We start from the raw sequence: 14,467 nt of genomic DNA on the forward strand, positions 1-14,467 counted from the left end.
TTTATTGTCTTCCGTGAATTTATTGTGTAAGACACAGCCCTGTCGATGGGTTTTCAATTTGAAATGACTGCACTCGCACAAGCATATATCGTCAGCCATGGTGTATCCACTCCTGGATGAAGGCCTATCTGAACTGCCACCAACCCCCATGATGCCTGGAGAGCTGAATGGCGTTCAAAATAACTCAAAAGCACCATGTGAAAGACCCAACGCAGAAAATCCCTGGGTTTGATCTTCTATGAAGATCACGGTCCACCCTAAATCACATCCAAACAAACCATGACATATGCGGATACCTGAGGCACAAATGGAAAATTGAAAACTTTCCAGTGTGCAACTGTGGTCATCCAGAACGGACCATACAACATATAACGATGCAATGCCCGATCCACAAATACAAAGGAGACATCGCAGCGATACGCCGCTGCTCCTGATGCGGTTTTCTGACTTGCCAAACTGAATGCGCAATTGTCGTTGTTGCTCTGCATCTAACATCAGCCGTCCGAAAGAATACTTGGTGCAGCAATGAATCTACCTCTTTCAAGACGAGCCGATCTCATTGCTCTACCTTATAGTCGGTGGGGCTGGCAGCGGATTAGGTGGGGGCTGTGAGCAAGTAGGTAGTGTCAAAGGCCACAGGGAAAGGGTTAGTAATTGAATAGATGCGGTTATGCGAACATTGGTGGGGACGACCGCTCACCATGCGTCCAGTTGAGCCTTCCCGAAATTTTAATTGGCTGACGTTGCGTTGGCAAGCGGTGCACTCGCACAAATAACACATTCGTCAACAACGATACCTTAAAAGGCACAATATATCGGTGGTGTTTTGGGCAATGCAGTTCTTATTTGCACACGCGTAGACCAGAGAGATGACAGTGCATAAGAGCTGGAGACTGCACTTTATACCATGGGGCCAGACTAGAATTACATGTTAAAAATATTTTCTGATCATCAGGCTGCATGACCAGGGCACCGTAGGAATATTTGCACAGAGTAGCCATTGAGTAACAAACTCCCGGAAATAGTGTAGCCTTAGTCATAGGTGGTTGGTGCTGGTGCACAGGAAATACAATTCTATACTGCCACATTCTGGTACACCCCGCAGCCGAAACCTACACATTTACAACCCCCGGTATTCCTCGGCAGTCTACCCGATCCAAGTACGAACCTCACTCAACACTCCTGAGCTTCCGAGATCCCGACGAAGTCATCCCGTTCAGGGTGATGTGGTGGTGAAGTTCTAACGCATACCGTGGACAACCCACCATTACACAGCTGCCCACTGAACTGGGTGCAAAGTCCGGGGGTGTCTGTCCACCACATTTACCCCCTTGTCCCCGTCCCTGTGCCGATGTTAGCCTGATAGCCACGGCCCTTATCACGCCACCGGCCGTCCTTTGGACGGGTCTCTTGTGTGCGCGCGTGTTGCTGTATCGACGTTTCAGCGTTCGCTTCTCTGCACCGCGTGTTGTTTTTTTAGCACGGTGTCCAACGTTTCGCTGCACGCGCTTCTCCAGGGAGCTGGATTAAGTTCTCTTCCGATGTTTGTATTATCCGCTCTTGTCCGTCTGGAGTTGTACGCGCACCGATTCGATGCGTCGCGTTATATCAGAAACGTGAATGATCTAAATCCGAGAATCTACACGTGACGTGGTAACAGTGTTGCACAGCTCATTTAAATCGTTACCGCACGTGGAGACAAACTTCCCCCATTCTCGCCGTGACACTGTTAGGGGCAAGTGCCGTCAGTGAGCATCTCCGAATCAGAATATTTCGGCTGGAGGAATCCGATGAGCCATGAAGCTCTTTTGCACAGACGTCCAGTGTGGACGGGTCAGCAAGTTACAACAGCAGGACCGGGACGGCACACGACCGGGGTTGGTGGTCAGCACCACGCCCGGCCGCCTTTGTCTCCCTCATGGCGATGTTTACACATCGCACCAGGTACTCATTCGAGGCCGAGTCGGCCTAGGAGATGCCCAGGACCGGTTCAGAATCGAACTCGAGTCGCCAGGTTCGTAGCGTAGCGCGCTATCTGCTCCACCACCGCTCCCACCAGATCACCCTGGATCTTATGCAACAGACCACAATCCTATCGCACTTACCAGCGGTCATATGACGAGCCCTCTACAAATACATGAGAAACTGTGGCCAGATTTTGAGCATATCGGATCTGGCCAGCGATGTTGTCCTGTGGCCAGGCTACCGTCATAGTAACGTGGAATCTCCGCGACTGGCTCGGCCGCTAATGACGATGAACACGTGGCGAGCGAGACACTGATGTGAACACAACTTGTCATGCACCGTGACACATTGATACAGTACGGCGCTGTATCACAGCACGGAGTTGTGAGGTCATCATCCAGCAGTGGGACTGGCACAGTGGCTGTACAAATATTCTTATTCTGATCATCGCTAATTGATTCCGGGTCATCGTGCTCACATCTGGGTTACACAACTACGGCACAAAACTGCTCATTACTAAACAGCACTTTGTCAATCCACTGCTAAATGACGCCTCCCCACTCCGCCGTGGCGGCCACGGCGTTGTTTGACCATACTTCACCACGCCGCTCAGTGGCCCAACATGACTTACGCTCGCCGCGTGGCCGGGAATCGAACTTAGGTCAAGAATGGTCAGCGCAGTGCACCACCGCGCGTCACACCGCTCCACATTTGAATAAAGGGCATCGATAATGGTCTGTGATTGCATCACATCTTGAGCAACGTTTGCGTATTGACGCGATCAGGAACCGCATCGGGAACGTGATTTCACAGGTACATCCATTAAAGTAACTCTACTGCATTCACATAACGACGCCAGGGGTCGGAAAACTAAATAAAAAGAGACATTTAAAAAAAGAATTCAGCCAAAAAAAACCCTCAATGTGTCAAGAGCCGCGATGCACGTGGACCACGAGACATTGGTCCTGAACACAGACACGTGAAACGCGTTTCGTTTAACGCCCACAAAAATAAAAATGTCCCATCACGGCTCCCCCCCTTCAAGCCTAATTAATATTCATGAGAACTCACCCCCCGTATAGCCGTGGTCGCCGGGAACACTGCCAGCCAATGAGCCACAGCGTATTCAAATAATCTAATTAATATTCATAATACCCTAGCACACGCCCTACTAATGAATATTCATAAGACTCCAGGACACGCCCCCCGCATGAATATTCATCACATCGCACCGTCTGAGCCAATGGCGCGCGAGTGACGCGCCACTAAATAATTAATTAAAGCCGCACCGCGCGTATAAAAGCGCTGAGCTCGACAACGCGCGCCCCTTTCAGTTCAGACCTCGGCACAGACGTGGCAGGCAGCTCAAGTCCGGCAGCAGTGACAGCAACAACGCAACAGGCAACACGCAACAAGCAACAATGTCTCAGAAGCCGAACTACAAAGTTGGTACGTCGTGGGAAGCGGATTCGGCGTTCGAGTTCGGATGTCAGTCGGAAGCGTCAGCCGTTCACTCTGCGCGGTCATAATGCAATGAATGACCGGCGTGGTGAAGTATGGTGAAATTAGCCCACGGTGAGGGCTGAGGAATGATTGGGGGCTGTGCGTGTGTGACGTTATGCCTCAAGTGCACAGTTGCTATGCCTACATTTGCAAAGAATTGCGCTCCATTGATGGGACGGCGCGCCAGGGTTTTGGTGTAAACTCCTGTGGCAGAGCCGCGCTCTCCACACCACGCGCAGCGCTTCGGGTCGATCCACTGCTGGATGAGGAGGGCCACGCCTCGTCGGTCGCGGCAATTTGACGCGACATCGGTGACGGCTTCAGGTGAAGTGCCTGGAGACGCTGGGAGCGCAGTGCGATGACAGCAGCTGTCAGTAAAACATCTGTTCCAAATTTTGATTTAAAGTTTTCGTGACTGCAGGGATTCATATTATTGGTTCTTTGGGTAAAGTCACGTAGAAGGGAAATAATAAAAAATAAACCAATACAAATTCTCATGACGTTTCGACTGCAACACAAGCAATCATCACCAGGTGTGAAATCCACAGAAAGAACATTTGAATTTTTTTTTTAAATGTCTTGCTGTGGATTTCACACCTGATGATTGCTTGTGTTGCAGTCGAAACGTCGTGAGAATAATTTTTTTAAAAATATATTTATTATTTCCCTTCTACGTGACTTTACCGAAAGAACCAAGAATATATCTCCTGTTCCAGTTACGCAGTGTTGTTATTATTATGCATTGTTACATATTGTGCAGGGCATCGGGTCGGAGTCTCGCGAACAAAGTTGTCGGTGAGGGTGCTGCTTGCTACTGTGGGACGTTGGACCAATTCGCCGCTTTATTTGTGTTAAATGCTAATGTGGCCGAGTGTTTTTTTTCGCTCCGATGTGCGGGCTGGAATCTGAGTGGGGTGCTGAGAAAAAAAAACCCCACGGCCACGCACAGACAAGGGCGCCTGGCCGGTTCCCCGCTTCGCCTCGCACCGGCTGGAATCGCAATCTCTTCGTGAGCCACCAACCCCTTTCGGCGATTCGGCTGCGCGTGCCGGGCGGCGCTTTGTGAATTTCGCTCGCACGCGGGCGAAACTTTTAACTTGCTGCGTACTTGGCAAAGCTGTAATTGTCGTTAACCCCGCCACCACCCGACACGGCCAATTTGTAAAGATTGTCACGTAAACAGAACGTGCCAATTCGTGACTAGTACAGCACACCGGTGTGTTGGAGAGTATTCCCACATTTACAATCTGAGTACGTACGACGTTTTGCCAGTAATTGCAATCGGCATCATCAGACGACAGCCAGATTTGTGAGCTATGCATTGCATCGTGACACCGTGAATATAAGTGATGTCTTTATGTAAAACAACGCCTTTATAACACTTGGCAGGAACCTCCTGTAAAAGTTACACAAGACTCTAAAGACTTTCCTGAATAAACTCGCAGAATCAAATGTCCATTTGACGAGTAACGTGGATCCGTGGCCTCTTGAGTTGATAAGTGACACTGCCGAGTTAAGTTTAATTTGGTGAGTAAATCCATTGACGCGTGATAAGTTGATGACATACCTGTCAACCCATGCGGTTTACCTGTATTCTTGTACAGGGAAATTGAGTTTTAAGGTACCTTTTAATTTGGAAAAAAATGTATGTTTGTTTTTCCCTTGTGATGGGGCTTTGTAGGATGAACTTTGAGATGTATAAGGGCACCGGGTGACCAATAAGGTCTGAATTGGTATGTCATAAGTTTATAAGGGTTTGACAGGTAGGTGATGATATCTTGATACGATTACCGGTGGCATCTTCGTGAGTTGACAATGATATCGTGACGCCACTCCAAGTTAAACACTCAACACCTTTGTCAACAACACTGCATGGCCCTACATTATTTTATATAGGTGACGTTTTGGGCAGTTACCCTTCTTCGAAGCACAAGGACCATTGCCCAAAAGCATCACCTGTTATATATATTTTAAGGCGTCCGTTTTGATGAATATGAATGTTGTTTTTTGCTCTTCTGCCAATGCGGCAGCGTCACCAAATAATGTATGTCCTCGCCACACGCCTGGAGGTAGGTGGCGTCTTGATGAATTTGGCAACACCTTGATTAACATTTTGAATGCGTTGCTCTCGTGCATGGGGTCGGCAACCTTTCAAAGAAGAAGAGGCAATTTTTTTGGCTTCTGTCTTTGACCAAAATAGTTCGAGAGCCGCATCAAACGCAGAGCTAATTCTACGCAAACACAGCACGTATACAGCAGATGGCAAATAATTCTGACTTAACAAAGAGGTGATGGAATAAACTGCATCCATTTTAGTTTTTTCTCCCCCTTCGTTAACAATACATTTTGACTACTATTTTGTCGTCAACACCACTGCCTGCCATATTTCATAAGTTATCATTACGTTAAATTATGCTTAAGAATACTGTTTTTTTAACGGCTACCCGCAAGGGGTCAGCCAAAGAGCCCCAAAGAGGAAGCCAAAGAGCCACGTGCAGCTCCGGAGCCGAAGGTTACCAACCCCTGCCCTAATGCCATGCAAGACTTAATGACCCGCCGTCCACCGCCCATCCCCTCGCCTCACAGCGGACATTTCCCTGGCGGAGTGGGGACGCAAGGCCCTCGACATCGCTGAGAATGAGATGCCGGGCCTCATGAAGATGCGCCAGATGTACGGCAAGTCCAAGCCGCTGACCGGCGCCCGCATCTCTGGCTGCCTCCACATGACGGTGCAGACGGCCGTTCTAATCGAGACGCTTGTGGAGCTGGGTGCCAAGGTGGGTGGTGCTCGTGCAGACAGGCACGCATGCACACACACGCGGATAAACGACGGAGACCTTGGTGGGTTGAGGTATCCCGGGCTGTTGGGGCAAGTGCTGGAGTCCTGATATGGTTGGCATGGCGCACGAGAACGTGGTGTGGCTACCACGGCACCCAACCTTTGCCTCCACAGCGCTGATGTTTGCACAACACACCGGGTTCAGATATCACTTGACACTGGATGTCAACCATGGTCTGGAATCGAACCCAGGTGTCTGGGTTTGTAGCACAGCACATGAACCAGTACACCACCGCGCCATTTATCAGTGTGCTCGCAAACACACAAATTGTTGTGTACAAGCGCTTCTGTTCACGTGTGTACTCTTGTCTTTGTGCACACGTCTGATTGATCACCTGCTCATCCCTCCCTTACCGCCCCCGTCACCCTCCCTGATGCTTCCACCCGCAGGTGATGTGGTCGAGCTGCAACATCTTCTCCACGCAGGACCACGCTGCCGCTGCCATCGCCAAGGCCGGCATCCCTGGTGTGCGCAACGTCACTTGTGTGACGCACGCACACACAAAAATTGCCCCGATCTGACACACTGGATCAGACATCAACTGGCATGGACACACCGCCCTGATCGCGCACACCACCCCGATTGAACACGCCACACTGGAGAGACACACCGCTCAGCATGGAAACAACATCTGGCATGGACACGCCGCCCCCATCACACACACCACCCACCACGGACACACCGCACGGAATGGACGCACCGCCCAGCACGGACACACCGCATGGGACAGACTCGCACCACCCAGTTGACACGCACCGCCCAACACGCACCGCCCAACACGCACACACATCAGCTCGTCATGTGATAGCACGGTGGCCACAGGTGGTAAGGGGGTCATGATGTCAAGGGTGGCCCGTCGGCTGTGTTTGTCCAGGCGGGACAGTGTGGCGGCTGTGTGTGTCACCATGACTATGCATCTCTCCTCCTTGCCGATCAGATTGGTTCTTGATCTCTCCCCGTGTCAGCGCTGGCTGCCGATTGATTGCACAGAGCTGAATGTTGGCGATCTATCTATGATTTACTAGGGTCAGGGTTACAGGGTAGACCTTTGTAGTGACCAATGTTAGGAAAACATGATTATATTTATTATTTAAAGGTCTTGGATTCCTACACCATCTTGTGTCCCATGCTGGCTTTAATAGGTGCTTGCTCGTAGCGCTTGCACAAGTTTGTTTAACATTAGAGGAGTTGCCGATTTCATCTCCCCATATCGATGGTGGACATACTCTTGGGCACATTTTGTCCGTTTGGTTGGTTGTAGAAATCTCAGCTCTTGTAGCCCTTCTAGAATATTTAACGAAACACCCAGCAGATCAGATTCCTCATCCAAAAACATTTTAAAAAATTCCAATATATAAACAAATTAATCATAATTAATGTTTTGGTCGGATCGCCGCATATGTCGTATACTCTCCTCTACCCGACACAGCCAAATAAAGTTGTCGCGTCAACAAACTCGCAATGAAAATCGTGCATTTGATCACCTGACTTTATTCATTTGTCTGTCAGGTGGCGGAGGGTGTACGACACACATCGGCATTTTTATTGCGCACTCGGACCCAAAAATGTACCTGCGAATCGTAACATATTGGTCACGAAAGCCCACTCGTTAAATTTATACCGGGTCTTGCGCAGACAGCTGTCCGTCGTCGTTTTCCCTTTCCGCGAACGAAGTCACAAGCGTCACATAGGCCGGTCAGCGTGGCGTAACCTGCATGCGCGCCCTCGCAGACGTCTTCCCTGACCTGTTGTCCATTATATGGAGCCCCCCCCCCTCGGGTTTCCCCCCGTCATTGACGAGGGGCGTGCGTGTGCCGCAGTGTTCGCGTGGAAGGGCGAGACGGACGAGGAGTACGTGTGGTGCATCGAGCAGACGCTCGTCTTCCCCGACGGGAAGCCGCTCAACATGATCCTGGACGACGGAGGGGACCTCACCAACCTCGTGCACACAAAGCACCCCGAACTGCTGAAAGGTGCGTCGCGTCCAACAGGATGGCTCACCCAACCGTATCGCCCACTTGCTGCCCCGCCGCTCATTCACTCACTCACTCATCCATTTGCTCGCCAAATGAAATGCCCGCCCATTCTTTTATTCGGTAAGTCGTTCGCTCGCTCACTCACCCGCTCGATCACCCTTCTTCGGGTTGCTGGCCCACACTCGTGTTCATCTGCTCGTTCGGTCACCTTCCTGGTCACTCGTTTGTTCTCTCCTGTGTTCATCTATTCACTTGCGCGATTTGCTCTTGTGCTCTGTTATTAGCTCGCTTGTTCACTTGCCCACTCGCTAGCCCATCCGATTACTTATCTGCCCACTTTCATGTCCGCCCACTTGCTCCCTCGCTCGCTCATTTGCACATTATTAATTTCTTGTGTTTCGTTCACTTGCCTCTTCACCCACTTTGCCAACTCGCCTCTTCACCGAATGCAAGTATCCTCTCCAGCTCAAGAGGGCCATGCAACAGCCGGAACAAATGAGTGTGCACGCAGATTGGTGTCATCGGCAGAAAAACACAACAGGATTCCCAACATGATGTGCATGTTTTGATGACGTTGCTATTTTTGTGCCCGGTCTGAAATGACATCGGCTTGATGGCCAGTCACCTGATCTCTACACTAAGGGGCAGCACTTTCCCACTTCCCCTACTAGAGGGAAACATATTAATCTCATGACGGTCATTCTCAGAGCTGGAATTCGGTCAAATGAAGCGCAAAACCAAAGATAATGCTATCGTTTTCTGTGTGGCCATTGGTGTCTGAGCTGAAATAATCAATTAACTTCACTGGAGCCTGTTTCATCACGAGCAGCGGGAACCTGGATTCTAGCCCTTCTCCTCAGCAGTGCTGTCTCGGTGTCTCTGACCCCTCATTGACTCGCCCACTTATACATCCACTCACCCATCCACTCTCCTGCTCACCTGTCCACTCACTCGCTCACAGACTCATTCTCCCGCTCACCCAGTCATTCACCCTTCCACCCACCCTCTCGCCCGCTTACCCGCCCACTCGTCAGCTCACCCATTCACTCGCCTGCCCACTCCCCTGCTCACTCGTCCGCTTGCCCGTTACGTGCGACTTGGCAGGCATCCGTGGCGTGTCTGAGGAGACGACCACGGGCGTGCACAACCTCTACAAGATGCTCAAGAACAATGAGCTCAAGATCCCAGCCATCAACGTCAACGACTCCGTCACCAAGGTAACGTCCCCAGCGCCCATCCCCCTCTACCCCCACCCATGACGGATCTCCCCCACTGCCAGCCGATCATCCGACTCCCCCCACCCCCAACGACCCACCTCCCTCCCCCCCCATTTCCGCTGCTGGTCCATGTAAATCCACCAAGATTTGTGGGTTTCTTCACAAGTCTATGGGTCTCTGCAAGTCGGAGTCTGTGTGTAATTCTGCAGTTGATTGTAAATCTAAGAGTCTCTTTGTAAGTCTCCGTGCATGTTTGTGTATTAAGTTTACAGTCCTGTGCGAGTCTACGTAGGTAGGGCTCGATGCCCATTACATAATCGGTGGCCATTACATAATCTGATAAAATGGGAGGAAAAAAGACGAAAGAATGTTTAAAAATATCGATCGTGATTAAGTAGGGGCAGATGTTTATTTGTATTTGTGGACAACTATCGATTTTGGCTACGGAGTCCATACGGCTTGGCGCAGACTTTTTGTGAACTGTTCCAAAGTCATGAACCACAACTCCAAAAAAAACACGGCTCTGGGTCGCCACACCCATGGAAAATTGTGCACAGTGGCTTAAAATCACCACCGTGTGACGACAAAGGCAGCTTGCCGTGGGGCATGAGACTATGGCGCGTCAGAGTGGGTGGGAACGCGCTGTCTAAAAGTACGTCCTCCACAGAGATGGAGCAATGCAATTGGCTTGCGTGTACAGGCACGAGATCTAATGTTACTTCGCGGGATCGTGAGAGATGACGATGGTCTGGCAAGACTTCATCCGGCAGTGGAATGATCATGGCGGGTGATGATGATGACGATGATGATATGCGACATTCCTCGTTCTTGTCCGTGCCCTGATCCCGTTTCTTCCCGTGCCCACGATCCTTCCTCCACTACTCACCCCCTCCTCCCTTCCCCCTCCCCTGTCGCACGGAACAGAGCAAGTTCGACAACCTGTACGGGTGCCGCGAGTCGCTGATCGACGGCATCAAGCGCGCCACGGACGTGATGATCGCAGGAAAGGTGGCAGTGGTGGCCGGCTACGGCGACGTGGGCAAGGGCTCCGCGCAGTCGCTGCGTGCGTTCGGGGCACGTGTCATCATCACCGAGATCGACCCCATCAACGCGCTGCAGGCCGCCATGGAGGGTGAGTGCGCCGCCACTATCACCACCCTCACCACCACCACCCCAGCTGCCAACGTCATTACCGACACCGTCACGAATTGTCATTGCCGCGACCGCCAACATCATCATGACCGTCACTACCGCCACTTCTGCCATCATCGCGACCAGTTCCATTGTGACCGCAACCATTATCACTAACACCATGATAGTGACAGCCACCGTCGCGACAGCCACCGTTACCACCGCCATCCATGTCGATGCCATCACTGTGCCACAGCCTTTGACGACGTGACCCATCTGGCCCCCGAGAAAGGAGTAACACTGACACCAGCATTGGTGACATCAATATCACCGACACCGCCATGTTTGTTCTCACTCCGTCTCTCTCCGCCGCAGGCTACGAGGTGACGACGATGGACGAGGCCTGCAAGGAGGCCAACATCTTCGTGACGACGACCGGATGCAAGGACATCATCACGGGCAGGTGGGGGCTCCCGGTGGCTTCATTTGTGCACCTAGCCTGGCACAGGCGGCATGGCGATATCGCCATCGGTCAGCGGTGATTGGCCGCCGTTGTCGTCGTTCGTGCGCTATATCTGACCGTGTGGGCTCGCATTCTTGTTGTTCCCGTGTCTTGCAGGCATTTTGAGCAGATGAAGGAGGACTCCATTGTGTGCAATATCGGTCACTTTGATTGCGAGCTGGACGTCAAGTGGCTCAACGACCACGCGGCCGCGAAGATCAACGTCAAGCCACAGGTAGGGGCCCACCTGCGATCTGCGGGCCGGACGTGACCCGTGACTTTGTTTCATATGGCCAATGACTTTTAAACTATTTAAACAATTTTTTTTATTTTACCAGGTAAGGCCCACTGAGCTTTTTAGCTCTTTTTCAGAAGCCACCTGGCCACAAATAATAGTGCAACGAAGCGGCTTATCGCATGAGAATTTATAGCAGCCAAATACCCTGAACGCACGTTGATTATAAATGTGGGGGGAAAAAACTGGACCCAGAAAAATCCACGCGGTGGGTCGCCACTCGAACATCCTGCAGTCATGTGATGCCTACCACTTGGTAATGGCCCGGACATGATATGTATTTGTCGCTGTCTTAGCGCATTACTAGATTGCTGGCGGCAGGGACTATTTTGACCTCCCAACACTGTTTCTAATTTTGCCCCACTCAGTCACTTCTGTCACTTTTGCTTACTTGGATTGGTCAAGGAGTGGGGGGGTAAGGGGTCAGAGTGGGGGTGGGGGGGTTGCGGCAAGGATTGGTTCAGATCTCACTCGCCACTGACGTTAGCCGTGGCCAGTAATCAAACTTTACTGGCTGGTTTCACAGCGTAGTAAGCTAAGCACCGCGCTACCTGCGATTAATGGTGGCGAGATGTTAACTACCTTGCCTGGTATACAGAAGATCGTGGATTAGATCCCAACCTTTATGCCTGTATATTTGTAGTTTGCGTGTCTCTCCCCATGGTCGTGTGGATTTTTCTCTCCTGGTCCTCCAGGTATTCCCTCCACATTTAGAATGAACATGTGCTCAGAGTATTTGCCTGCAATGAATTTACACATAAGCCACTTCAATGAGCTATCATTTTGTCGCCAGATCACTTCTAAAAAAGAGCTATATAGCTCGGTGGGGTAAATGGAGGCACTCCGCTGCACTTTACATATTGTACAAGGCACAAAAATGTATCCTCCCAACTAATACGACCTCTTTGCCCCCCCCACTTCCTTCCGTCTCTGCCCCCCCACCCCACAGGTTGACCGCTACCGCTTGAAGAACGGGCGTCACGTGATCCTGCTAGCAGAGGGGCGGCTTGTGAACCTGGGCTGCGCCATGGGCCACCCGAGCTTTGTGATGAGCAACTCCTTCACCAACCAGGTGCTGGCACAGATTGAGCTGTGGAAGCACACCGACAAGTACCCCCTCGGCGTCTACTTCCTGCCCAAGAAGGTAGCTCCCTTTTGTTGCTCACCTGGTCGGTCACTCATTTGTTCACTCGCTCGTGCTCGTTTACTCGTTTGCATGTGTATTTACTCACTTGTAAGAGTGATAATGCATCGATTTGTTTACGAATATCGACTCCCACGGCTCGTGATACATGGCATCAGATTGTGTGTCTGCTTGCCTTTCCGTTTGTATGTGTCCATATGTGTGTCTGCGTGCGTCTGTTCATGTGTCTATATTCCTCTGTCTAAATGTGTTTTAGTTGATGTGTCCATGTGTACCTGTGTGGTCGTGTGTGTGTGCGTCCCTGACCTCTGTATTCCATCATTTCCCACCTCCCACCCCCCACCACCATCTCCTCTCTCCGACCCGTTTCCCCCCCCGGCACAGCTGGATGAAGCCGTGGCGGAGGCTCACCTGCACCAGCTGGGCGTGAAGCTCACCAAGCTCTCGGACGATCAGGCTTCCTACCTCGGCATTCCACGTGAAGGGCCCTTCAAGCCTGACCACTACCGATATTGAAAGCTGTGCCCTGTATCCCGCTCTCTCGCCCCAAACCCCCCATCCTGCCCTGCCCTGCCCAGGGTTGGACTAGACCTAACGACAACTTGGCATTTGTTTCCTATAAGCTGCCGGTTCCCAGAGTTTGAGACGTTTCATTCTGCACGCAACTTGCATTGCCCCCCCCTCCCCACTTGTGGCTGTGTTCGTGAGGTTTAAATGGTAAAAAAAGTGAAACTCGTAAACAAAAAGAGAAATCTTGAACTCGATTGCCAACGGTTTAATTGTCAGAAATTGTAACCGAAAGACGAGACCGAATGCGCGCGCGGCCGTCATCTCGATTCTGACCCTCGACGTCGCCACCGGAGCACTCTCGTGACGTCGCTGTGGCGACTTCTCAAAGCACAGCAGCCACTGATGCCGGGACATCACTCGAGTGCGATGGCGGTGCTCCTGAAAGTCACTTTACATTTCTTTTTGTCTCCGAAACGAAACTTCAAACCTCACAGGAGACAGCCTGACACAGCCAAGCTACGAGATTTCAGCTGTTCGATGGGTTTGCGTTATCCCCATCGGCTTTTAAGTGCTGCTTAATATCCGATGGCTCAACCTGGTGTCTATTTCACAGAGAAAATGCCCAATTTCCATTTGGCCCAATCCGGCCTTGATCATGTCGTGCCCTATAGCAGCAACGATAACAATGCACCAAGCTCATCCCCTCTCCCGATGCAACAGCACAGTGACCCGCATACACAATGTGGTCAGACGGAGAGAGAGTTGCTCACAATGATTCTCGGGTGGTTGAGTGTTAAAAATCCATCATTAAAACATAACAGGTACTTTGATGCATACATGAGGCCACCCACAGAGCGGCCGAGTGGTTTGTCACAGCTGTTACATTCCTATCAGTGGTTATCCGGTACATTCACTGCATTTAATTGACATGGTTTACGTCGCAAACTTCACAGGTTTTTATTTAATGTGGCTTGAAAAAAATCTCGTGCAGATTTCGACCAAACCCAGTTGCTCCTGCCTGGCCAATGTGCTCAAAAGGAGTAAGGAATCATTTGATTTAAAATGTATCCGTGTACTTACGATGCACAAATTCCATCTTATATACTTAGTTCTTTCGAAAGAACCAAGAATATGAATTATCTGCAGTCACGAAAGCTTTAAATCAGAATTCCATCTTGTTTATGAGAATCGATCATTTACAATTTGCAGACGGATAAAACGCAACCTCTGTGTTAGAAGATCTATTTTGGGATCTCACTTGGCCCATCATCGTTAAAAGTATCTGCAGGTCGATAAAAATGAGTTCCGCTTTGTAGGACCATCATCAGTGTTCGTCCTATGGACGAACTGTTACTCGTCCATAGCAATGGGGAAATTCGACACC

The 14,467-nt window shown here is 50.7% G+C and overlaps 1 protein-coding gene across 1 annotated transcript; it reads left to right on the top strand.

Annotated features, from left to right (window-relative positions):
• Positions 1–3,276: 3,276 nt before the first annotated feature.
• On the top strand, positions 3,277–13,584 carry AHCY (adenosylhomocysteinase). Its single transcript, XM_078868758.1, has 10 exons — positions 3,277–3,414; positions 6,055–6,245; positions 6,698–6,773; positions 8,129–8,281; positions 9,389–9,501; positions 10,426–10,633; positions 11,008–11,095; positions 11,252–11,369; positions 12,379–12,573; positions 12,958–13,584. Exons 1-10 carry the CDS (start codon positions 3,387–3,389, stop codon positions 13,087–13,089), a joined length of 1,302 nt encoding a protein of 433 aa, XP_078724884.1. The 5' UTR covers positions 3,277–3,386; the 3' UTR covers positions 13,090–13,584.
• Positions 13,585–14,467: the final 883 nt, after the last annotated feature.

Source organism: Lampetra fluviatilis, chromosome 26 (assembly GCF_964198595.1).
Source record: "Lampetra fluviatilis chromosome 26, kcLamFluv1.1, whole genome shotgun sequence".
Lineage (NCBI taxonomy): Eukaryota > Metazoa > Chordata > Hyperoartia > Petromyzontiformes > Petromyzontidae > Lampetra > Lampetra fluviatilis.

Excerpts from the sequence above, each read along its gene's own strand:
- AHCY (XM_078868758.1), top strand. The coding sequence starts at position 3,387 with ATGTCTCAGAAGCCGAACTACAAAGTTG. Across the intron at positions 6,774-8,128 it reads CGCCAAGGCCGGCATCCCTG|TGTTCGCGTGGAAGGGCGAG; the intron begins GTGTGCGCAACG and ends CGTGTGCCGCAG. Across the intron at positions 11,096-11,251 it reads AAGGACATCATCACGGGCAG|GCATTTTGAGCAGATGAAGG; the intron begins GTGGGGGCTCCC and ends CGTGTCTTGCAG.